This window comes from Panthera tigris, chromosome E3, assembly GCF_018350195.1.
Source record: "Panthera tigris isolate Pti1 chromosome E3, P.tigris_Pti1_mat1.1, whole genome shotgun sequence".
NCBI lineage: Eukaryota > Metazoa > Chordata > Mammalia > Carnivora > Felidae > Panthera > Panthera tigris.
Window position 1 is genome coordinate 39,859,301 of NC_056675.1, and position 25,091 is coordinate 39,884,391.

General features: G+C 56.7%; 2 protein-coding genes across 4 annotated transcripts; one reads left to right on the forward strand and one right to left on the reverse strand.

The window, feature by feature from the left end:
* Window positions 1-2,012: 2,012 nt before the first annotated feature.
* FAHD1 (fumarylacetoacetate hydrolase domain containing 1) lies at window positions 2,013-3,644 on the reverse strand. Its single transcript, XM_015545002.2, has one exon. It carries the CDS (start codon window positions 3,376-3,378, stop codon window positions 2,713-2,715), a length of 666 nt encoding a protein of 221 aa, XP_015400488.2. The 5' UTR covers window positions 3,379-3,644; the 3' UTR covers window positions 2,013-2,712.
* A 202-nt stretch (window positions 3,645-3,846) lies between these two features.
* HAGH (hydroxyacylglutathione hydrolase) lies at window positions 3,847-22,064 on the forward strand. 3 transcript variants are annotated; one of them, XM_042971294.1, is made up of 10 exons: window positions 3,847-3,952; window positions 6,449-6,624; window positions 7,186-7,250; window positions 11,159-11,276; window positions 12,230-12,338; window positions 14,667-14,770; window positions 15,050-15,151; window positions 20,289-20,373; window positions 21,171-21,250; window positions 21,757-22,064. In XM_042971294.1, the coding sequence occupies exons 1-10, from the start codon at window positions 3,877-3,879 to the stop codon at window positions 21,865-21,867; spliced, it is 1,026 nt and encodes a 341-aa protein (XP_042827228.1). In that variant the 5' UTR covers window positions 3,847-3,876; the 3' UTR covers window positions 21,868-22,064. The 3 variants fall into 3 exon arrangements, with proteins under 3 accessions (XP_042827228.1, XP_042827229.1, XP_042827230.1); XM_042971296.1 differs by lacking the exon at window positions 3,847-3,952 and adding an exon at window positions 4,057-4,294; XM_042971295.1 differs by lacking the exon at window positions 20,289-20,373 and having other exon boundaries at window positions 3,849-3,952.
* The last annotated feature ends 3,027 nt before the right edge of the window (window positions 22,065-25,091 follow it).

A 25,091-nucleotide genomic window follows, 5' to 3' on the forward strand; every position in this document is an offset into this window, starting at 1 on the left:
CCTGGAATGATGTTTCATAGTCTATCAAGTGGATGTAGAGTATTCATTTTTTATAAAAGCTCAAGAAACATTAAAGAAAAAGTGCAAAAGAACAAATGTGAACCATAGGTTCTACAGGAACTACTATCGCATGGGATTGTTTCCTTCAGGGTGCTAACGGTATTGTGTGTAGAAGGTCCCTGTCCGAAGGAGATGCGCACTGGAAGGGTAGAGGGTTTCTGCAGTTTGCAGTTTTCCAACGCAAGTGCGCTTAGGCATATGTCTGTGTGGAGGGAGAGGGGGAGAGCAAACACAGCCAATATTGACAATTACCGAATCTAACGAAGGGTGTACGGAGCTCATTGTATTAGTCTTTCAACTTTTTGGTAGGTTTAGTTTACTCAAAATAAAAAGTTGGGGGGAATATGCCTCCTGGGCTGACAGTGATTTTAGCAAGAGCAGGAATTGTGGGAATTGGTGTCTCTCCGTGTTTTATTCTCCCAGCCAAGGACTTTCTGTGCTATACGTGCAATGCTGTTGTCAGCCGTTTGCGACAAAGCCCATGCCACCACTGCGGTGGACGCTGACCTCAGGGGCACCCTGCGCTCCCTGGGAGCTGGCTTGTGCCACTGGGCGCTGCATGTGAGCACTGCTCCTGCCTCCTACCTTTTGGCTTTGAAGGTCTGTCAGCTCGACGGACTCGTCTCAGTTGAACCTTGTATCCTAACCTAGTTAGACTGACACACTTTCAATACCAGCGGGCCCTTGAGTCAGCTCTTCCCCTTAGGAGAACCAGCCGGATGAAATAACTGCAAACGTGCTCACTCTACTAGCAAGTAATGAGAAACGATTTCAATTGCCAACAATGGGGGGACGGACTTCAGAGTCTTACGCGGTCACTGAAATCAGGACTGCAGAAATGTGCCAACCGACATAGCACAGTCACGATGTACGGTGAGAAAAACAGGTTAGAAAATTGTGTTATGAGCAGATCTTCTTTTAAAAAATCACAGGGGCGCCTGGGTGGCGCAGTCGGTTGACTTTGGCTCAGGTCATGATCTAGCGGTCTGGGAGTTCGAGCCCCATGTTGGGCTCTGTGCTGACAGCTCGGAGCCTGGAGCCTGCTTTTGGATTGTGTCCGCCCCTCCCCTGCTCGTGCTCTGTCTCGCCCTGTCTCTTAAAAATAAAGAAATGTTTAAAAAAATTAAAAATTACAATGTCATCCACAGGTTTGGAAGAAGGTAGACTGCATGCTTCACTGTAGCTGGCTCTGGGTGAAAGAAATTTTGGGTGTTTTGCTTATTCATGTTCCCCACCTCTTCTGTAATAAGCGTATACTGCTTGAGCAGTTACAATAAGAAACCTGATTAGAAAAGAAGTTAGGATAGTGTGACATTTAGTAAACAAGTCCAATCCCGGCACCTCACAGTAAGTGTGGAATTAAATGTGGGGGTTGCCTAATACCTAAACGTCTGAGTCTTCCCGCAGATCTGCTTACAAGATGCTGCCTGCCTTGTGGTCAAGACTTCAAGTTCTGGTCTTAGGAAAGCTGGGTTAGAGCACGGCTCTCTCCCTCAGCTGAGTGACTGTGGAGCCAGGCCGGCTAGCCTCTAAATCCACATCTTCCTGTGCGATAGGGACGGTAGGCAGGGCAATCTCAGAGCTTTGCTGAGGGTTCAGTAATACGCGGAAAGCTCTTGGCACGGTGCCTAGCAGTACTAAGGGTTCAATAAATGTGAGCTATTATTAAATGAGATGTCCTCAGCTTTCTGGGAGGGGCCGGCGGACACTGGCACTGTGCGTCTTGCCGAGACTCTCCGTCCGAGGAGGGCAGGCAAGAACAAGAGTAGCTCTCCCAGGCCATTCAACTTCCCCGAAGCCTCCTGTGTCTGGCTGGAGGTGGAGCTGCTGATTAACTCTGTTAGTAGAGCGCAGTGCTCCAGAGGCCAAAGAGCAATGATCAAGGTTGGAAGCCCCTTCATGCGAAAGCGTCCTTCCTAGCCACTACCGGAGGAGAAAGAGTACACTTTAAGGCCAAACAAAAGATAGCGTATTTATTTGGAAAATAATCGTTTCAAAATTATCTCCCAAATTCAGAATCTACGGGCCATGGCACAGATGAGTGAGGTCATCATTAATTGGTCACTTATTACAATCTTAAATTAACTGATTACGTGGAGTAGTGGTTTTCCCCAGTTCCGTGATAAGAATCACTTGGAATGCTGGAGATTAATTCTGCCAATTAATATGGTGGGCCTGGCATGTGTCAGTAAGGTGGAAATTTTTTATTTTTACAATTACCTCCAGATGGTTATCATGATCAAGGAATTTTAGAAAACATGATTTTCAACTTCCTTTGCAGATTTTCAGTGTTGAATTCCTGATCCCAGAATGACTCACGGAAAAGTCTTATCCAGTCTGGTTTTAGGAAAGGAAAGTAAGGCCTCTGAACATTTAGTTTGATAAATTCTCCTCTTTGGAAGCTTCACGAAAACTTTGTTTTTTGTTTTTGTTTTTTTCCTAAAACACAATCGTTCTTTCCATTTCTGGCCCAGCTTTTCGATCACGTTTTCCTGGAAGAGTCCGTCTTCCTTAAGTCATAACAACCCAATTAAGTCATATTTAAAAATTATTTCTTATTAAAGCATCGTTGCATTTAACAATTTTGCTTGCTTCTTCTGTCCACCTCCCTCCTCTCCTGAAACTTAAGAAGTCCGGGTGCTTTGTACAGACTCAGTACTCTGGCCTTTCGACCTTAAATCTCATACTGACGACCCCGTGTATGCCAGCCTGGATCTCATCGTTTTCTTTAACGGGTCCGACTCCCTTTGGCGTCCCGGTCAAGATAATGTCTCCTTCTTCCAAGGTCATGATCTTAGAAACGTAGCTGATGATGTAGGGGATGGAAAAGATCATGGAGGACGTGTCACCCTCCTGCCTTAGTTCGCCGTTGACCTTGAGCCAGAGCTTCAGGTTGTGAGGGTCGGGGATCTTCTCCTTGGGCACGAACGCGCTGACGGGGCAGGAGGCCGTGAAGCTCTTGGCGAGGGTCCAGGGCAGCCCCTTCTTCTTGCACTCGTCCTGCACGTCTCTGGCGGTCATGTCCAGGCACAGGGCATAGCCGGCCACGTAGTCCATGGCCGCGGCCTCGGGCACCGCGCGGCCGCGCCTGCCCATTACCACGCCCAGCTCGAGCTCGTGGTGCAGGTTGCGGCTGTAGGCCGGCATGAGGATGGCCGAGCCCTCGGGGGCGTAGGCGGTGGACGGCTTCAGGAAGAGCACCGGCTCGCTCGGCACGGCGCTCTGCATCTCCCTGGCGTGCTCCGCGTAGTTCCTGCCCACGCACACGATGTTCTTCCCCCACTCCCAGAAGCGGGACAACGGCCCGGGGGCTGCCATGTCTCGGTCGCGCGACCCCGGAGTCACGTGACTCCGCCGGAACGCGGTCACCTGATGCCTACGGCGCCCGGGAGAGAACCAACTACCTCTGAGCGCCGTCCCGTCGGCGACGGCCAGTTCCGCTCTGCGCTCTACCGGGCGCTCGGGAGTCGCAGCGCTCGAACTCCTGGGAGCCGCTGTCCAGCAGCTGCCTCGGCCACCGGTCTGGTCCCTGGAGAGAGGCGGAGGCCCTGACGCTGCTCTCCGGTCGCCGCCTCAGCCGCCTCCTGCCGCCTCCCGGCCGGAGCTCAGGTCCGCCGCTGCCGGGCCGCGAGCGGGCACGGGTTTGGACGCGAGCGCCGATTGGTCGGGGTCTGGGGCGGGGGCGCGAGTCGCGCGCCGATTGGCTGGGGGGCGGGGCAGCGGGCGCCGATTGGCCGCGGCGCGTTACCGGCGTGTGCAGCCCGCCCGCCCCTCGCGGCGCCGCCGCCGCCGCCGCCGCCGCCGCCGCCCCGGGTCATGGTGCTGGGCCGCGGGCTGCTCGGCCTCCGGAGCGTCTCCGCACTGGGAGCCGCCTGCGCCCGCCGCGGCCTGGGTACGTGGGCCGGGGCTGGCCGGGGTCTGACGAGGCGCGCGCCTGACAGGGGTCGGGGGCGCGGGGACCGGCCCGCGGAGGGGATTCCGCCGGCGTCGGGGCCGGGTAACGGCGGTTAGGCCGCCGCGCCCGCCCGAGGGGGGCCGGGGCGCCGGGGACGGCCGGGAGGCGCCGGTCCGCCGCGGGCTGACGCTGTTTTCTGTCGACACAGGCTCGTAACCCCCGCGCAGGCAGGCCGCCTGGGGTCGGGAAAAGGCGCCGCGGCGCTTGAGTCAGGCTTGGCGGGGGCTGAAGACAGCGGGGTCACTGGTCAGCTGGGGGTTGCTGCAGGAACTGTGCCCGGTAAGGAGCCTCGCGCCGCCTCCCCGCCCCGGCGGGCCCATAGCCCCGGGGAGCGCGTTCCCGTCTTCTCCTACAGGAGAAACCCGGGCCACACGATTCCGAGGTGTAGACAAAGGGCACAGACCCGGCGCGGGTCCCGGGAGCCGTGGGAACCTTGCCCCCCCCCCCCCGCCCCCCAGCCTCTCTTCCTCACCACCCAGCCCTCCAGACTGAGAGGCGTGGGACGCGCCGGCCCAGGGGCCTGCTCCTGCGGCTGTCACAGTCACCGTGTTCCCTCCCGCCTTGAGGGAATGTTTTGACCTTGATCTTGAAATCTTTTTCCTTATTCCTGACGTCTCTTGTGGCTGGCGTAGCGGCAGGGGCAGTAGGTTAACCTGAGCCTTTGGAGATGGTTAGTCGTTACCCGAATGAGCACACAGCTGTTAGGGACAGGAAGCCAGCCCCTGCAAATCTCAGCGAGCGCTCTCAGGGGTCTGGAGTGGGTGAGCTGTTGCCCTTGCTAAGGGAAGGGCCCCCGGAGACCCTCACCGGACTGTCAGGGCCTCTGGCAGATCGCCTGTCTGGGGCTTGGTTTCGGCTCAGGTCATGATCTCATGGTTTGTGAGTTCAAGCCCCGGGCAGCCTCTGTGCTGACAGGGTGCAGCCTGCTTGGGCTTCTCTCCCTCCCTCTCTCTGCCCCTCCCCCTGTTCGTGCTTTCTTTTTCCCTCAAAATAAATAAACTGAAAAAAAAATCCATATGTTAGAGAGAGAGAGAGAAGCCACTCAAAACAGGTCTCAGGACTTGGCCCCGACTATAGGCTGCAGTCCTGTGCCCTCTGCTTATACACAAGCAAACTGGTTGCAAACCAGTGAGCTGGAAGCATTTCTCAGGCATATAATTTTTGGAAAAGGACTAATGTTTCTGGTGGTGCCTGCAGAAATAATGGTGAGTTCCCCAGGCTCCCCAGGAGAAGCCTCGGCACAGGTTGTAAGTAGTGTTCCTTCACTGGTAGCGCTCCTCTCCCAGCCTGCAGAGTCTTGCTTTAATCCTTTAATCCTGTCACCCCCACCCCCACCCCCACCCCACTCTGCTCTGCAGTCCTTCCTGGGCCCTGATAGCACTGGACTTTAGCAGCGGTGGAATATCACAGAAACTGGATGATACAGAAATGTTTGTTTTGCCGCGGGCGAGAAGGGCCGGGGAAATGCCAGCCGCTGGTCAGAGGAAAGGGGAATTGGATACTTGGTGTCCTCTTTAAAGCTGCGATTCGGCCAGTTTCCCCATGAGCACGCCACCGCCCCTGGGGCCGCGGTCCGTCAGTCAGCTGGTGCTGCCTGCGTTTTGGATCCCTTCAGGGAGAGGCCCCCCGATCCCAGTACCGACCCCAGAATTTCACGGCCGGGTCCTGTCACCGTTAGTGGTGTTGATCTTTTTTTGCGTTAAGACTTAGAGTATTGTTGGCGCCTCTGTGAATTTTTAGGTTGAATAAGTTTGTTGAAAATATTTTGGCACCTGACTCCTTGGCGGAGGCTGCTTTTGGCTCTTGCCCTGGCGGGGTCCCGTGGCTCAACAGATGGTGATTCCGTCTCCTGCACACTTGAATCTGGAACCCTGGTGGCCCCTGGTGGGTTTTGGGGGTTATCCAGACTTCCAGTTCTGCCCTTTGAAAGTGAATATTGTTCTCTTCTCTGGCTGGAGGCCTGGGAGGGGCGGTGAGCCCGTGTGACTGAGGCTCTGTTAGCTAGGCCGCGGGGCACTGAAACGTAGTCCCGCTGGGCATGTGCCCTCGGGCTTCCTCTCTTCCTGGTCTGAGTCAGGTGTGAGCACCCAGAACGAGCGGCGGTCACAGCTGACGGTGATTTGATCACAGCCACAAGCTGGTCCTTCTGTCCTCTTGGAACCCGCGAGAAAGAAAATAAGGATCATGGTCTGAGAGAAATGATTTGTGAATATGCACATGAATAATTTTCTGTATTTTCCTTGCGGATATGGTAAAGTGAGGGTATTTTCTTCTTTACCAAAGGAACTCAGAGAAGCAGACACGGCCAGCCTCACGCTCTGTTGCTCGCTGTCACTTCCCCAGGTCGTGGCATCAGGACGCCAGGGCTCCTGAGCGGTGTCAGCCTGGCGCGGCCTCCTGTGGACGCTGACCGGGGCTGCCCTTTGTCTTCAGGTCCGGCCCTGCTGGGCGTCCTTCTCCATCACACGGACTGTAGGAAGAGCTCCACCATGGACCAGGGAACCCTGAGGGTCGAGTTGCTGCCCGCGCTGACCGACAACTACATGTACCTGATCATCGACGGCGAGACCAAGGAGGCCGCCATCGTGGACCCGGTGCAGCCTCAGAAGGTGGGAGGCCCCAGCGCCGCGTGTTTGTCCCCCGCCGGGGTTCCTATCTGCAGTGTCCTCGCGGCTTGGCCGAAGCTAAACCGAAATTAATCCATTTGGTTTTGAAAAACAACTGAACTAGTGTCCGGCCACTCTGCTGTGGGGCGGAAGGCCAGGGAGGGGTGGGGCCGGCAAAGGCTGGGGCGTGGAGAGAAGTGGGTTTCTGTCTGTAAGGTCCCTGGTGGGGGGGGAGGGAGCAGGAGCCCCCCTCAGCCTGCCTGCCCTTCCACGAGGCTTGCTGTCCCTCCGCACTGCCTCTGGGGGCGGCGACATCGTCTGGAGGGGCTCAGGTTGTGGCCGGCACGGAGCTGCCACTTGCTGCATGAGAGAAAAAGGCCACCTTTGCCTTGCGCTGCTGGAGGGGTGTTGGGGGACGGGGGGGGGGGGCACAGGTCGGCAGGGTCAGGTCAGGGCCCAGCCCCTCCTGGCAAACCCTGGGTCCCGCTGGGCACCCCCGCAGGCTTTGGAGCCAGTGCTGGGAGCGTGGCCATGGCCCATTTCTTGTCTCACGTTTGGCTGCAGGTCGTAGAAACGGTGAGAAAGCACGGCGTGAAGCTGACCACAGTGCTCACCACGCACCACCACTGGTAAGCTCTGGAGCCCGAGCTACCTCCACGTCAGTCGAGCTGCCTGGGCCTGTACGCCCCAGGCTGGCGTCCGTGGGGGTCGGCACCTGCAGGCTCCCTGGACCCTCCCACAGGCGGAGGCCTGGGGCGTCGGGGTCCCCGGAAGCCGTCCCCTCCCAGCTGTATCCTCTGCGCAGCCGAGGGCTGGCCCCGGTGGGACCGTGAGAGGACTCGAGGGCGCCAGCCTCCGGGCTGCTGCCCCTCGACCTTGGCCCCGGACACGGGCTCTGCTAACTCCGGGGCTCTGTGGGGAGGACCTCCAGCCGCATCTTTGAAGGCTCTTGGGCTTGTGAGATGGGAGACCGGCTTTGATGTCGGGGAAGAAACTAGTCTAGATGTTAGTGTTTTTAAAAATCAAGCAGGTGTATTTGGAGAGGTTGTGGTTTTTGAAATTTGAAGGGAAAAGGATGAAAGGAGCACTTGTGTTTGGGTTTTAGACCCTCCTGTGGGGTTTTTGAAACTTTTGAGTCTCTTCTCAGCTGGAAAAAAATCTTTATTTGGCTCATTTTCTGTTCTAATTAAGTGTCTGAGGGCAGCCAACCCCTGACAGCCCGTCCCCGAGACCGTTGCTGTGCTTGAGTCTACGTGGGGCGTCTTCCCCGTGGGAGTGTCCTGGGCACGTGGGTCGGCCAGAGTTTGCTCCGTGGTGGCACCTTCTCGGTCGATGTAACTAAGCCGCTGAGAGTCTATGGGGGCGTCAGGTGTTAATTCCTGGTGCTGATGGATGGGTTTACTGCCGTGCCCTTGGCCGCTGCCCAGCCAGCTGCTCTTTCTGGAAGGTGCCCTGCGGGCTGCGGCCTCTCTCCTGCGCCAAGTAACCACCACGTCACTTTTCTGATGTTGTGATGCTCTGAGGTTTTTCACGCGTTTGTGTTGGAACACAAGATCCCACGCTGGGTCCCAGGCTGAGCCCCAGGGCGTAGGCGCCTCCCTCTCTCACTGTCCTCGCTCTCCTCGGTGGAGGCGGAGGTGTTTCTGCAGGTCAGTGGGGGACAGTGCTGGGACGCTGGCCTGTGTGGAGCTGACCTGGGGGTGGGGGAAGGGCCCGCCCCCGTTATCTCTGGGCTCTGCCGTGTCTGGGCCCCCGGAGGACTCCGTAGATAAATGTGTGGTGAGGAGCAGGCGCTCTCTGGCCATCCGCAGCCCTCGCCTTGTCCTCGGAAGGCTGATCTGGTGTTGGGACGCTAGCCCTGCTCCGAGGTCAGGGCCCTGGGCTCACGCTGGCGTGGTTCCAGCCCCACGAGGCCAGGGGTGGAACTCTTTTCCCGTTTCTGAAGCGCAGGTCAGGCTGCCCCCGTTGAGCGCTGGGAGCCCTGGAGGAGTGTCCTGGCTGAGGTTAGAATCCCTTGCAGGGTGGGAGTGGGTGGGGGGGAGTGTGTCCAGGGCTGGCCTGGCCCCAGCTCGCCCTCTGCCTCTGCCCGTTTGTGTGTGTGTGTCTATTTGTCTGTTTGTTTAGATACAAGTGTTTTTATGTTTTAAAGTTTTTAATATTTTAATTTTTAACATTTTATTTTAGAGAGAGCATGAGCGAGGGAGAGGGTAGAGGGAGAGAGAGAGGAGAGAGAGAGAATCCTATGCAGAGCCCCACGAGGGGTTCAATCCCATGACCGTGAGACCATGACCTGATGAGCCTGAGTCGGATGCTTAACTGGCTGAGCCCCCCAGGCACCCCTGAAGTGTTAATTTTGACGCTAGTTAACGTGCAGTGTTACGTTAGCTTCACGTGTACGGTACAGTGATTCAGCAGTTCCTACGTCACCTGGAGGTCGTCACGACAAGTGCACTCTTAATCCCCATCCTGTTTCCCCCGCCCCCTCTGGTGACCATCAGCGTGTTCTCTGTAGTTAAGAGTCTGTCTCTTGGCTTGCCCCCCGCCCCCCCGATTTGTTTTTCCCTTTGCTCGTTTGTTTTGTTTCTTAAATTCCATGTATGAGTGAGATCACACGGTATTTGTCTTTCTCTGACTTATTTTGCTTAGCATTGTACTTTCTAGACCTATCTGTGTCGTCGCCAACGGCAAGAGTTCATACTTTTTTACGACTAATGTTCCGTTGTGTGTGTGTACGCACATAAATATATCGCATTTTCTTTATTCATTTATCAGTCAGAGGACACTTGGGCTGCTTCCTTACCTTGGCTGTTGTAGATAATGCTGCTATAAACATTGGGGTGTTCTTGTATCCCTTGGATAGATACCTAGCAGTGCAACTGCTGGGCCGTAGGGTAGTTCTGTTTTTAATTTTTTGAGGGACCTCCATACTTTTCTTCAGAATGGCTGCACCGGTTTGCATTCCCACCAAAAAGGGTTCCCCTTTCTCCGCATCCTCGCCAACGTCTCTTGTTGCCTGAGTTGTTCACGTGAGCCATTCTGACAGGTGTGAGGCGGTATGTCATTGTGGTTTTGATTTGTATTTCCCCGATGATGAGTGATGTCGAGTATTTTTTCATGTGTGGGTTGGCTATCTAGATGTCCTCTTTGGGGAAGTGTCTATTTGTGTCTTTTGCCCATTTCTTCACTGGATTATTTGTGTTTTGGCCTGGACGGTCCCCTATGTCAGGAGCATCACAGGCACATCAGTTTGATAAGTTCTTTATAGATTTTGGAGACCAACCCTTTATCTCCTATGTCATTTGCAAGTATCTTCTCCCATTCTGTCAGTTGCCTTTTAGTTTTGTTGATTGTTTCCTTCGCTGTGCAGAAGCTTTTTATCTTGATGAGGTCCCAATTTTTGCTTTCGTTTGCCTTGCCTCCAGAGGTGTGTGTAGTAAGAAGTTGCTCTGATTGAGGTCAAAGAAGTTACCGCCTCTGTTCTCCTCGAGGATTTTGATGGCTTCCTGTCTTCATTTAGGCCTTTCATCCATTTTGAGTTTATTTTTGTGCCTGGTGTAAGAAATTGGTCCGGATTCATTTTTCTTCATGTTTGCTGTCCAGTTTTCCCAGCATCACTTGTTGAAGAGACTGTCTTTATTCCATTGGGTATTCTTTCCTGCTTGGTCCAAGAGGAGTCGGCCATCTGTTTGTGGGTCCACTTCTGGGTTCTCTATCCTGTTCCATTGACCTGAGTGTCTGTTCTCGTGCCAGTACCATACTGTCTCGATGAGGACAGCTTTGTGATACAGCTTGAAGTTTTGGCTTTCCTCTTCAGGGTTGCTTTGGTTATTCGGGGTCTTTTGTGGATCCATACAGATTCTAGGATCGTTTGTTCTAGCTCTGTGAAGGATGCTGGTGTTATTTTGACAGGGATTGAATTAAACCTGTAGACTGCTTTGGGTAGTATCGAAATTTTAGCGATTTTGTTTTTCTACTCCACTTCTTGCAAACGCTTTTGTTCAGTGTGTTATAGTTTTCAGAGTACAAGCCTTTCATCTCCTTGGCTAGGTTTATTCCTGGATATCTTATTCTTTTGGGTGTAACTGTAGATGGGCCTGTGTGCTCAGAGCAGCGGGTCCCAAACTGGGACGAGGGGGCCTTTGAAACTCCCGCTGTGCCGGCCGCCCCCCGGCCAACTGCGTCAGGAGCGGGGCAGGAGCCAGGACTCGGTGCTTCTTACGGATCCTCTGGCGACTCTTATGTGCCCAAAGCTTGGGAGCTGGGGGCTTGGGGATTATCCAGGTGTTTGTGATTTGGGTCGGTCGCTCCAGAAGCTTCTCCCGCAACAGGGCAGGGGCACAGAAGTGCCTCATTTGGGAATGGCGTATCTGAGAGCGTTCTTTTCAGTGGAGCCAAATGACACTGAGGCCAGTTTCCTGTGTTGGGAGATGCGTTCCCGCTTCTGAGAAGGTAACCAGGAAAGAACATCTGGTCGGGGTTTAAGAGCAAGCGGGCCCCTCCCGTGAGCAGGAGCCCAGGTCTCCTTTCCAACTTCCAGGGACCACGCTGGTGGGAACGAGAAGCTGGTCAAGTTGGAGCCTGGGTTGAAGGTGTGTGGGGGCGATGACCGGATCGGGGCGCTGACTCACAAGGTCACGCATCTGTCCACACTGCAGGTGAGCAGCGAACGAATGGAAAGCACTCGAACGGGGTTGGCCTCTGGGCCTTAAAGGGGCGGGGTGTGGCAGGGACACTTGCCCTGCTCCTGGCAGTTCCCTCCCCTACCCAGGGGCCCAGAGGGGACCTCGAGGGCTTGGGATCGGAGGCAGCATAACCTGCGAATGGGTGGAGGGCCTCTCGGGGCCGCCTAGGCCTGCACGGTCCCCAGTGTCAGAGCATCACAGGCACGTCAGTAGGCCGATGGTCCCGGCTGCGGGGAGAGGCTGCCAGGCAGGGTTTTGAGACCGTTGGGGAAGTGGAAAAACAGCACGCACGCGTCAGGTTCTCACATCAGCGTCACGTCTCTTGGAAGTGATGACGATGTGCGGTTAAGCGAGGGGACGTCCCTCTCCTGGGAGACTCGGCTGGAGCCTTTAGGGGCGCTGCGTCAGCGCGTGCGCGACTCCAGGCGTGTGTGCACAGGACACGCCGCGGACGTGCGCACCGTTAGCATTTGGTGACCCGGGTAAAGGTCACAGAAGTTCCTCTTTTTTTCAGTTTTTTGGTAGGTTTGAAAGGTTTTTTTTAAAGTTGGCGGGGGGGGGGGGGGGGGGGGGGGGCAGTGGGAGACAGAGAAGGAAAACCAAACGGAAGGTCAAGTACTTAAGAAGGAAAGCTCGCTTTTCTAGCACGACACCTGGTTCAAATTTGGCCCGATGTTGAGGAAGAAAGCAAGAGAAGCCCCTCTGCTTTTGCACACCAGCAATACCAGGCTGCAGTGCGCCTCGCCTCTGGGGCGCCCTCGAGGTCGGGGTCCCGCTCGGTGGAGCAGTGGTGATGGAAGCTGCGCTCTCCTCGGGGCGTTGAGGGTCTGAGGGGGAGTCCGTGGGATCGGTGGTCCGCCTCCTGGGAGCCCGTGGGCGAGTCCCCAGCGTGCAGGGAGCCCACGCCAGTGCGTGCTTCGTTTAAGGTGGGGTCTCTCAACGTCAAGTGCCTGTCGACACCGTGCCACACTTCTGGCCACATCTGCTACTTCGTGAGCAAGCCCGGGAGCCCTGAGCCTCCTGCTGTGTTCACAGGTGAGGAGTGTTCTGATGTGCGTGCTGGGGCGGGGTGCACTTTAAAAGACCCCCGTGACTTAGGGTTGTCTGAGAGCTCGGGGCGGAGAAGCGGAGCGTTTGCGGCCAGGCTTCCCGAGCAGGGCTTGGCAGGGGGCCTCAGGGGGCCTGCAGCCCTGGGGGCAGAGCGTGGGAAGGCCGCTGTTTGGATGCACCCCCGGCCTCGGCCTGCGTGAGTGGCCGGCGGGTAGGCCTTTCCAGCAGTCGAAGGGGATTTTCCCTTCGGAGGGAAAGTGAGAGAATGTTGCTGCTGATGGGGGAGCCGGTGAGGACCGGAGCGGCAGAGCGAATCAGCCCCAGCCTCGGGCAGGCCCTGCGGCGGCCAGAGGCAGCGTGGGGGCCCAGAGCGGCTCTGCAGCCGGGCGGGTGCGTGTGGGGATCCGGGTGGGGACCCACGTCGGCTCTGCGGCAGGGCTCAGTCAACAGCCAAGTGCGGCGCGGGTGACATGAGATGTTAACTCGGGGAAACCACAGACGGAGCGTGGGGTGCACGGGGCCTCTGGGACCTCCGCGGCGCTCGTGAGCCCCTCTTCCCCCGTCGAAGCCGACTTTAAAGACCAGCCGTTCTCAGTGTCTTCGGTGGTGCAGCAGCAGGAGGTGTGGTCCCTGGGGCGACCCGAGTTCGGGCTGTGCGGCCCTGAGCTCGCTCTGGGCCTCGTCCGCCTGTGGGGGGGCAGGTGGGCACCGGGCCCGGGAGAGTCTGCGCCCCTGTCATTGCTGCGTCGGCTGGGTCCTCGGACGTCAGTCTGCGTATCTGCCGGGTGGGCTCTTGGGGGTTGGAGTGAGGCGGGTCCCTCGGGACGGCACAGGGGGGAGAAGCCGTGTCCCCGCCTTGGAAGGCGGGTCTGCCTGCGCAGAGACCCCGGTCTGAGCCCAGGCCCGTGCGGTGTGCGTGTCCTCCGTGAGACCACGGCCGGCGGGGGCGTGTTATACGTGCCAAGTCGCGTGTGTCCTCGCGGCGCAGCTCAGGTGTCCGAGGCACGGACGGTGAGGACTCAACGTGTGGGAACCGGGACGTCTGGCAGGTCCCGGTGTGTAAATAGGGGAAGGCCGGGCCCCCGAGTCTCCTGTTCCTGTGTGCAGCCCAGCCTCCTCTGTGGTCTCTCTGGCTTCTAGCTGGTTCTGACTCACCCTACCTGGTGGGGCTGTTCAGGGGCACAGCCCAGTCCTGACCCCACTAGGACGTCCTGTCGTCTTGTGGGGACAGTGCTGCACCACACTGTGATGGCCCCACGGTGGCACCCTGGTCCTGGGTTGTGGTCCCAGTGGCCCCCCCTCCCCCCCCCCCCCCCCCCCCCCCCCCGCACCTCGGGGAAGAGTCTGGCCTGCACTGATGGAGGAGGACTCCCCGCCACCGGGGCCTGGAGAACAACGGTGCCTGAGCCCCCGCTTGGCACGGAGCCCTTCTCAGGGAGGACCCAGGGCGGGAAGCAGCAGCCCACAGAGCCTCAGTGGGGGCCAGGAGGAGGGGAGTCAGGAGGAGAGGTATCAGAAGGAGGGCCAGGAGGAGGGGTATCCGGAGGAGGGGTGTCCGGAGAAGGGTCAGAAGGAGGAGGGTCAGGAGCAGGGGTGTCTGGAGGAGGGCGAGGAGGGGAGTCAGGAAGAGGGTGGAGGCGGGTCAGGAACAGGGATGTCAGGAGGAGGGGACGCCCCTCTAAAGGGCTGAGGCAGGAAGGGGGTCTGTGAGGCGGCAGGCTCGGGTCTTGAGGGCCCGGGTGGTGGCCGGTGGGATCCCGGGGGTTCTATGGGCTGGCACTGCCGCCCAGGATGAGAGGAGACTTGGGGACGGGCCCCGGCTGGCTCAGTCCGTGGAGCACGTGACTCTCAGTCTTGGGGTTGTGAGTCGAGCTCTACGTTGGGTGCAGAGATTACTTAAGAAAAGAAAAAACAAACCCCAACACAATTATAAAGAAGGAAAAAGGAAAAAGAGGCGCCTTAGGGAGGTGGGCCTGGGAGGGCTGCTGGGTGGGTGGGGACACGGGCTGGTGGGGGCTCTCGGCGCTATGGGGACAGGGTAGGACAGTGAAGGGAGGAGTCGGGAGACCCTAAGGGGTGGGTTTGAGCCGCTGTTGGCGGGACCGGTGGTGCCAGTTAGCGAGACTTGACGGGAGAGGTTGGGGCACGGGAGCCGAGAGCTGGGCGTCTCTCTGGGTCCTGCCAGGTTGGGGGTGGCCCGTCGGGGGTCTGGTAGAGGCCGGCTGTGGGTACAGCCGTGAACGCTTGGTGTCCAGTGTCGCTCAGGAGCTGGCCACCAGCCCCCCACTGCTCCGTGGCTGTCCCGTTTTGCAGGCGACACCTTGTTCGTGGCTGGCTGTGGGAAGTTCTACGAAGGGACAGCGGACGAGATGTACAAAGCCCTGCTTGAGATCCTGGGCCGGCTCCCTCCAGACACGGTAGGTGGGGCCCCGCGGAGCAAGGTCCTCACCTCCCGCCCGTCCTGTCCCCCGTGTTGGGAAGAATGGGAGGGCAGAGGCATTTCCTGTGGAAGCGTGGCTTTTCTTGTACCATTTATTGCTGTTTAACGTACAAGTGAGAAATGCCCGTTGTCCTCAGGGACACCTCGGTGCGTGTCGCTAAAAGGACCTGGCCCAGAGCCCCGCGTGCCTGTCTGCGAGGGCTTTGAGGACAGATCACGGAGACTCTCTGAACTCACAGTTTGGTGTTCTCCTCAGAGAGTGTACTGCGGCCACGAATATACCATCAACAACCTCAAGTTCGCGCGCCACGTGGAGCCCAACAATACTGCCATTCAGGAGAAACTGGCCTGGGCCAAGGTGAGAGGGGCGCCCCGGGCGGGGGTGCGTCCGCGGGTCCGTGACCCCGAAGTGCCTCTCTGGGAGCAGCGCTGTCAGGGCGCGGTGTCCAGTGTGGGCAGAGGGCGCTCCTCGTGGCCGGCAAGCCAGTCGGGTCTCGGAGCGGCCCGCCTGGAACTCCGCGAGGAAGGCCCAGTTCTCTGGTTAACGTCCTTTCTGACACAGTGGGGCCGGGTTGGGCCTGGGAGTCCGCATTTCCAGCAGGTGCCCGGGTGAGGCTGGGGCTGCGGGTCCCTGATCTGTGCCCCACGTCCTGAGCACAGGGTAGGGGGGACCGTGAGTGAGCACCTCCGCCTCCCGATGGGGAAAGCGCACCTGCCGGCCAGCGGTGGGATTTGCCCCAGAGGCTGCTAGTCCGGAAGGCATTTATTTCCGTGGCGACCCCTAGGGGTGCTCAGAGGGGTGGCTGCAGGGGTGGCCTACTGTCCCGGAGGCGTCTTCAGTGGGGCGTCTGCAAATGCTGCTGCAGGTGGGTGGGCTGAGGGGGGTGCCCCTGGACTTGGGGGCCCTTCCCCATCCGGTGGCTGACGGGTGTCAGTGAGCCACATCTGGAGGCCTCGGGTGCCGCTGGGCCTTCTGCTCCGTTCGTGACCAGTGCTACTTTGGAGTTTTGTTTCTTAAATCACCTGTTTTTTTTGAGCATCTTTATCAGGTTTTGGGCACGGGCTCACAAAATAAAACCTGTAAGACTTCAGACACCACCTTTATCACTTGGTCAACATTATCCCTCTTTTTTCGCAGTGCGCGTAGGCGAGTATTTTAGTGATCTCCATGAACTCACCCTGTGTATGTACCACACGTACTGTTCCTTTTCATTTAGTAATGGGTCCTGCTGCTTTTTCCATAGCAATCTATTCATACTGAACTAATTCGCTTCGTAGTTACCTACTTTTATTAAAAAAATTTTTAAGTGTTTATTTTTGAGAGTGAGAGAGACAGAGTGCGAGTGGGGGAGGGGCAGAGAGAGAGGGAGACAGAATCTGAAGCAGCTCCAGGCACTGAGCGGTCAGCATGGAGCCCGACGCGGGCCTCTAGCCTACGTGGGGCTCAGGTCATGACCTGAGCTTCACTGACTGAGCCCCCCAGGCGCCCCCGTGCGCATTGCACTAATTTGCTTCATAGTTATCTACTTTTAAAAAACTAATCTCAATTGAGGATACTTTCCATTTGATAAAACATACCCGTTTTGAGCGAGCAGTACACGGTTTGATGACTTTTGACAGTATGTGCCCCTGTGTGAGCCCCCCACCCCCAGTCGAGATTCAGAGTTTCCCTTGTCACTCTGCTTTCACCCCCCAGCTGCAGATCGGCTGTCACGTAGGTCACTCTGTTCTGGAGTCTCAGAAACAGAGCCGTAGAACACTGGCCGTGTCTGGCTCTTCAGCTCAACGTAACTGGAGATTCATTCCCGTTCTTGATTTCTGAGCGGTGCTCTGTACTGCAATTTGTTTATCCGCGGTGGATGGAATCTTGGGTCGTTTCCAGCGTTTTGCTATTGTAAACAAAGTGGCCGTGAACCTCTGTGCGCACGTCTTTGTGTGAACACAGGTTTCCCGGTGTGTGGGTACAGACCTGGGGCAGCGGGGCCCGGCCGCCTGAAGTGTACGTTTAACTTTGAAGAAGCTCCCGAGCCTCTTGGCCCGCCCTCTGGGGACGTACGTGTAAGCCCCAGGGGCTCCCCGTGCATAGGTATCGCCGACGTTTTAAATTTCAGCCGTTCTAATAGGCGTGTGGCCGTGTCTCCCTGTGGTTTTAAAGTTTCCGTTGCTCTGGTGGCTGTCGGCCTCTTACAGGTCCTCTTTTGTGAAATGTCTGTTCAAATCTTTGGTCCATTTGAAAAACTGAACTCAGTTGCAAGAATTCCTTATGTTTTCTGGAAACACGTCTTTACCAGATACATAGCTCAAGTATTTTCTCCCGGTCTGTGGCTTGCCCTTTTATTTTCTTAACAGTGTCTTTTCTGGAATAAAAGTTTACACTTTGGATGAAGTTCAGTTTGTTGATGTTTTCTCTTTACACGCTTTGTGTCCTAAGAAATCTTGGCACACCCCTTGCCGCCAAGACTCTGTGCTGTGTTTTCTCCTGAAAGTTGTATGGTCTTAGCTCTTATGGTCATTCAGATTTATACTTAGGCCCATGATCCTGCTCGTATCGACATCGGTGTCCGTGTGAGGTCGGAGTGCGAGTGCCTTTGCTTTTGCAAGTTGACATCCTACCGCACAGCACCATTTGTTGGAAAGATCGTCCTTTCCTTGTTGGATTACCTTGGTGTCTTTGCTAAATAAAACGGACAGTGCAGGCGTGAGTCACTTCTGGACCCTCCTCGCTGTTCCGTGGGTCTCTGGGCTTCTCCTCCATCAATAGCAGATGGTCGCAGTTACCGTAGCTTGTGGGAAGTCTGGGAATCAGGCTGTATGAGTCCTCCAACTGTGGTCTTTTTTTTAAATTGGTTTTGGCTCTTTGAAGTGCTTTGCATTTCCATAGAAATTTTAGGATCTTGTTAATTTTTACAAAAAAGTCAGCTTGGCTTTTGATTGGGACTGTGATGCAACAAAAGATTTGGAGAACTGAGGTCTTCACAGTATGGAGTCTTTTCATGAATATACCGTCGCTTTCCATTTATTGAGGTCATCGGTTCCTCTCGGCAGTATTTTATAATCCTCGTTGCTAAAGAAGCTGTGCAGGTTGTTAGATGTATCCTTAAGTACTTCACATTTTTGTATTTGGCTGAAAATGATTATTGTTGAAGTCTTCAGCAATACAAATGATACTTGTTTGATCTTGTATCGTGACCTTGCTAAGCTCCCTTACTCTAGCGTCTTTTTCATAGATTCCGTAGCACACAATCCCGTCATTGGCTAAAGAGACACTTTTCGTCCTTCTTTTCCGATCGATGTGCCTTTTATTTACTTTGTTGGCCTAATCACACCGGCTGCGGTCTCCGGTACAATGCCGAATAGAGACGGTGGGAGCGGACACCTTTGCTTTGTTCCCAGTCTCGGCGGGGAAGCATTCGGTGTGTCACCAGTATGTTAGCTGCAAGTTTTTTGTAATCTTTCTTAGGTTGAGGGCGTTCCCTTCCATTCCTGGTTTTCTGAGAGTTTTAATCACGAGTGGGTGTTGAATTTTGCAAACTGACTTTTTCTCTAGTGTGTAACCATATTTAGTTTTTACTGTTAATATGGCGGGGTACATCGATTGGTTTCATTTTTTTTTTAATTTCTTTTGAGGGAGAGGCAGAGAGAGGCTCCGTGCTGACGCGGGGCCTGATCCCACGAGCTGTGAGACCATGACCTGACCTGAAACCGAGAGTCGGGTGCTTAACCGGCTGAGCCCCCCGGGTGCCCCCTCAGTTGCTTTCAAATGTTAAACCCACCTTGCTTTCTAGACAGACTTTGTCGTGCTGTATTACGCTGCCACAGTCCCTCTGTCTGTGTTCACAAGGGATATTGGCCTGTACTTTTATTTTCTTGTAACGTGTTTGGTCTTAGTACTGGGGCAGAGCTGGCCTCATTAAGTGACTCGGAAGATGTTTCCTCGTATTTTCTGAAAGAATCTTTCTGTGATACTGTTTTTTCCTTTAATGTTAGAATTCACCATTGGAACCATCTGGACGTTGAGTTCTCTTTGTGGAAAGATGTCATCGTCATTGTTAGAAGTGACGTCTGTCTTTTGTGTGGGGCTCTTAGATGTTTGCATCTTCTCGAGTCCATTTTGTTAGCAACTTTTGTCTTTCAAGGAACTGTGTACATTTTGTCAAGGTTTTCAAGTTTGTTGACGGTTTTCACGCTTTCTCGAGTGTCAACTTTGTGGTGGTACAGTTCACATGTGATAAACCGCATCAGTTTCAAGTGCAGGGCCGAGTGAATTCTGACAGATAAACTGACACCACTGAAACGACGACCATTACAATGAAGACACGGAACGTTCCACCACCCCCGAAAGGCTTCTTCACGCCTCGCTGTCTTCGCGGCTCCGGACACCTACCGATCTGCTGGGTGCCCTAGAGCCGTTGCGGTTTTTAGAATTTCGCGTAAACGGAAGGTACCTTATGCACGGTCTCCTGTTCACTCAGCAGCAGGATTCGGAGGTGCACCCCTGCTGCTGCGTGTCAGGAGTTGATTCCTTTCACCGCCGAGCAGTATTCCATTGTTGGGTTTATCCGTTCCCCCGGCCGTAGACGTTTGTGCCGTTTCCGGGCGTTGGCTGCTGTGAACCTCTGCGCACAAATCCGTGTGTGACACACCCTTTCGTTTCTCTCGAGTAAATACCTAGGAGTCAAACGGGTAGGTGGTAGCGGTGTCTGTTTGACTTGTAGAGAAAGTGCCGAGTTGGCTTCCTAAGTGGCTGTCACTTTACACTCGCGTCGGCCGAGTGTGAGAGTTCCACTCGTCCCACAAGCTCGCCAGCCCTCGGCATCGTCACTCGTTGTGGTTTTAGTCATTCTAATGGGTACGTAGCGCAGTCGCGTTGTGGTCTTAACTTGCATTTCCCTAGTGTCTCAAAACGTTGAGCGTCTATGGCCATTTTGTGAACTGTGTGTTCAAATCTTTTGGCCATTTAAAAATGTGAACTAATTTTCGATCACAAGAGAATTTTGTAAGTATATGCTGGATGCAAGTCCTCTGTCGGCTGGTTTCTCTCGTTCTGTGCATTGCCTTTTATTTTTTTGACAATGTTTTTTGAAGAGCAGACATTTTTAATTTTGATAATCAAGTCCGGCATATTTTTTATGGTTCATACTTTTTGTCTCTTATCTAAGAAATATTTGCTTTACCCAAGTTCAAAAAACATTAAAAAAAAATTTTTTTTGACACTTACTTATTTTTGAGAGAGGGGCAGAGAGAGAGAGGGAGACACAGCATCCGAAGCAGGCTCCAGGGTCTCAGCTGTCAGTACAGAGCCTGATGTGGGGCTCGAACTCATGAACCGTGAGATCATGACCCGAGCTGAAGTCGGACATTTAACCAGGCGCCCCAGCACTCATTTTAATAGATAATCTACAAGGTGATGACCGTGTATCGTCCTCTGACTATACGTGTCAAGACATGTTTTAGAATTATCCTTAGAAGTGTTAACTTGTTTCCTTCCCCCATAGGAGGTGGAGAAGGAATTCTCAGGAGGAGTGAATACTGGAGGAAGCAGGGAATGTTCTAAAACACCCAGCTTGTTTTCACCAGAAGGGGAGGATCAGAGATTAGCGACAAGCCTTCATCTTGACCTCCCGCCAGACCCCTACTTGGCATCCCACCAGCAGTTGAAGGATCACCTCTTGCCACCACTGGTCACGTTTGGGGGTGGCTCCGGGACCCTCGGGTCTGAGGGCCCTGCGTGTGGATGCTGACAGGTGCTGTCCAAGCTCTGACCCTGTGGCCCTCGAGATCAGCCCGGCAGAAGAAGGGCAGGGGCCGCAGGGAGGGCGGAGACCCCCAGCTGCCAGCTGACGTCCCGCACAGGTCCGTACAGGAGTGACCAGTGGGCCAGACGGTGCTGATCAGGAGTGAAACCATCCCGACCGGAGGGCTCGTCCTGGGTTTTTCTCCCGGGGAGCCCGTGACGAGAGCTTGCCGCATTCTAGAGGGGCTGTGAGCCCAGGGCAGGGACCACGGGCACCTGTCACCTCACTCTTGCAAGCAGTGAGCTGTGCATGGCCCATGACTGGTCTTGGTGCAGGGCTGATGGTGTTTTCTTCTGCGTTTTCTGCATTTTTGCTGGTTATTTTATCATGTAAAACACACACTTCATATCAGCGTAAAAGTTTTCGTGTCCCCCTCCACTTCCAGGACAGCAAGGGGAGAAGGGACAACTTGTCGGTGGTGGCCGGGACACTCGCGTCTCCACAGCGGGAAGGGGCTCGTCCTTGCACTGACCTGACCCCGTTCACTTTGCCTTCTGAGTTGGACAATATTTTAAGATTAGAAAGTACTCTGAAATGTTCCTTTAGACGTTTCCGTGTTCACGTGACCTCTGTCCTCTGCAGGAGAAGTACGGTATCGGGGAGCCCACAGTGCCGTCCACCATCGCGGAGGAGTTCACCTACAACCCGTTCATGAGAGTGAGGTGAGGGGCGTGGGCACCTCTGGGTCGCCCTCGTGCCGCTGGCGGGGGCCCGCTCACCAGTCCCTGCAGCTCCCGGGTGGCTCAGGCGACGCCACGGGGTCTTAGCAAGTGCCCTGAGCCTAGGAAGCAGGCGGCTTTGTCAGGGGTGCTCTCCTTACACGTGGCCAGGGTGTGGGGTCCTTTCTGACACCGCAGTCAGGATCCACGCGTGGGCAGGCACGGTCCCCGGGAATCTTGTGGAGCTCTGTCACCGGGGCGCTGCCGGGGGCCGGTGTGGAGTCCGTGTCCCCGGTCCCTGGGTCACCGGCAGGACGGCTTGGCCAGCAGGCCTTCTACCGTTAGGAACACGCGAGTTGGCCGTTAGCGCCAGCCTTTCGTTTCGAAGAATGTCCCGACTTCTGCCTGCTCTTTTCTTTCCCGGGGCCCTGGGGCCCTGGGACCCTGGGGCGGGCGGTGGGCCGGGGGGCACCACGTGCGGCCTGCAGCCTGGCCTTCGGCTTCCACAGGGAGAAGACGGTGCAGCAGCATGCCGGCGAGACGGACCCGGTGACCACCATGAGGGCCATCCGCAAAGAGAAGGACCATTTCAAGGTGCCCCGGGACTGAGGTGGCCGTAGGGCCTGGGGCGCCCGTGGCCGCTGCCGCCTTCAAGCACATTTTGGGTGTTCAGATGTTTTAGGTGAATTTCCTGCCAGGAGTGCAGGAAATTCCATCTTGGCTTAATTTTAAATTAATTTCAGAGCCCTCTGCCCGTGTTATCAGATGTTCTAATGCATATTTATAAGAGAAGTCTAGAAAGTGTATTATTCCCCGATGCTCTGCTTGCGGACTCTGTGTTCTCTCTGGCCTTCGGTGGGGGCCCTGGTCCTCGCCGTGTGAGCCCCACATGGTACCCTGTGAGAGCCGGCCCCCTCCCTGCCCCGTGCCCCCCAGAGCAGGACGCCTGGGGGACGGCGTCGCCCTCACCTCCTTCTCTGGTGGGTCCTGTGGCGTCCTCTTCACAGAGCCGTTTCCGTGTGGACGTGGAGTAGAACCCCAGCCCCACCTGGGGCACCGGCCTGGGCCGGGGCAGCGAAGGGTTCGTTGACACAGCGTTTCTGTGCTTGGGGCCTCTGCCCCGCGGGGCCCCGATCCCTGGGTGCCTGGTCCTGGGCCGCCCGCAGGGACAGGCGTGGACACCGTGCCTCGTGTGGATGAAGGAGCTCTCCAACGCGACCGCCGGCACCTTGCCGCCCCCGCTGAGGTTTGATCCATCTGGCCCCCCTGCAGGGAGAGGCCCCCGTCACCTTCCCCCTGGCCGAAGTGCGGGGAGGCCGGGTCCCTGACCTGCGTGTCCTTGCCCTGAGTTCCCTCTGCTTTTGCCGGAGGAAACCCCGAAAGCCGCTGTCCCAGGCAGCGGCCATCTCCTTAGCCAGCCGCCGCAGGCCAGACCCAGGCTGGGGGAGCGGGGCGGGCTCTGGCTGCACCGAGCCTCAGCCCAGGTGGGGGTAGCGGGAGGACCCAGAGGCGGGACGGGGAGGGACGAGGCTTGGGGCCCAGCCGGGGGCAGGACGGGCTGCTCACGTGTGCACCCGGAGGTCTTTCCGGTTCCTACCCGACCTCCTCCGCTCGGCTCTGCCCTGTGACGCACGGCGCCCGAGGCCCTGCCTGCCCCACCCTCTCCTGCTGGACGGCCCACGGCTAGTGCTTCTCGTCCAGCTGAGGTTGTCTCCCGCCACTCTCCTCAGACGGCCTCCGGTCGCCAAGGACCTGTCCGGGTCCTGGCTCCGCAGCTGCCCGTGTGGCCACGGTGCCGTGCGGCCGGGGAGCAGTCACCCTTGTCCAAAGAGGAGGATGCCTTAGGTGGAGCCTCAGCCCCTCTGCGCCCCCAGGTGTGTCAGGGAATGGGGTTTCGGTGGGTCCTTCTAGATGCTTCGTTTTGTAGCTCTGTACCGCCAACTGGGCCTAGCGGCGTGGGCGTCTCAGCATGCGTCGTGGTGCTTTGCGAGGCCTGTCGGTACCGGAGAGCGCAGGTATCCGGTGTGGCCCTCTGCTGTGCTCCCTCCGGCCGGGCCCTGTGCGTGAGTTCTCGTGTAGCCAGGGACCCCACGGCCACCGCCTCCCCAGCCCACCTCCCCCCCACCCCACGGGGATGTGTTTCCTTAGTTCGCGTGTCACCGACTGCACATTCAGATGCCAAAGAAGAGAAATGAACGTTTCTGAAACGTACGAACACAGAAGCGCGCCCCTGCACCCGGCCTCTCCCCACCCCGGGAGCCCCAGATAGCAACTCCCTTTGCACGTGTTGTCCTTGGTGGTGGGACCCGCTGGGCCACCCCCACTGGCTCTTGGGCTGTGGCGCGGCTCAAACGCTCTCACGTGGGCCCCAGCCGGCCGTGGAGGACGGGCACTTCCACGCGGGAGAACGTGTTGGTCCATCCGGTGGAGGAGTCTTGTCCGCCGCCCGAGGGTGTGGACCGCCCTGGGGCTGCTCCGCGGGCCTCGCGTGTGCTGGCGTCTGCGGCCCCCCGGGAAGCGAGCGGGGCGCTCCGTGGAGGCTGCACGAGAACCGGCGGGGACGGGGGAGGCTGGCCGTGTGCGTTTCCGACCCCGGGCTGCCTCTCCTCGGGCTTCTGGCCAGTGTTCTGCTGGCTTTGCTCCTCGCCGACCTTCCCCGTTGAGGGTCAGCCGCGCTCCGGTCACACGTGTTTGAGTCGGTTGCTCCGCACTCTGTCGTCTTATTGAAGAAATCTTTGATGGGGTCAAGTTCATCTCCTACTTTCCGTCCTCTGCTGCCCTCCTGGTTATGTGCTTGCTTCTGACACTTGTGTTTGTAATTCACGTGAAGATGCTGTTTATGCCGGCGGTCGGTGGTTTGCCTCCCTGGAGGCACTTTACGTCCCCCCTGCTCGTCTGCACCGCCAGCCCGAGGGCCCGCATCCGGGGGTGCAGACCCGTTCTGAGGCCCCACATTCCCCGTTACTACAGCTTTAGAATAAGTCTTCGTTTCCAGGAAGGGACACGGCCCCACCTGGCCCTTTGCCCGTATGTACGAACGTTAGAGTATTGGCAGCTGTGGTTTGGGCTGGAATAGGGTTCACTGGATTTCTGGACTTGTGACAAGTGTCAGGCCATGGACATGCCCCCCCGTCTGGCATTAGGGTCTCTGCTGCTCTTCCTGCTGCTAAAACTCGTGTAGTGCCAATGTCCGCGTGGCCCTGTGACTGAGGCTCGCGGTCCCCAAGGAGACTGTCCCCTCAGATGGCTGTAAGCTTGGGCCCCCACAGGCCTCCTGCCCACGTGGCTGCGACTTCCACGCATTCCCACTGACCCCTCACCTTCCGTAGGTCACCAGCATGGCTCCTAGAACTCAGTGAAGTGCCACCGTGATGATTTCGCAGTATGATTATAATGGGCACAGCCAAGCAAACAGGGCCCGGAACGTGGGCTGTGCCCCCTGTGGCACACGTGAGCCTGTGTTGAGGTGCTCTGGGGTCACTGCGTCATCCCTGGCCCTGCGAGTGAACTCTTGCCACCGGGTGGGTCCTTCTGGTAGGACTGTCCCCCTCGAGTGACCGCGTTAGGGTGAATTCAGGTGTGTCGAGGCTGCTGTGACCATGTGGGAAACTCCAAGGAAGTAGAGACTCCCTGCCCGACCCAGGGGAAGGCAGAGCGCCACGCAGCACCTGCCTGGGTGACGTCGGGTGTCACGGCTTCCTTCCCAGATGTCGGTTCTCCGGGAACGTCAGTCCCAGTCTTTGTTCTTGTCGTAAATGGCGTCTTTTTCAGATCACGTCAGTGCTCAGGAATGTAAAGGAGCGCAGTGAGCTTTGTTTAGGGAACCTGCTTATCCCCACGTGGG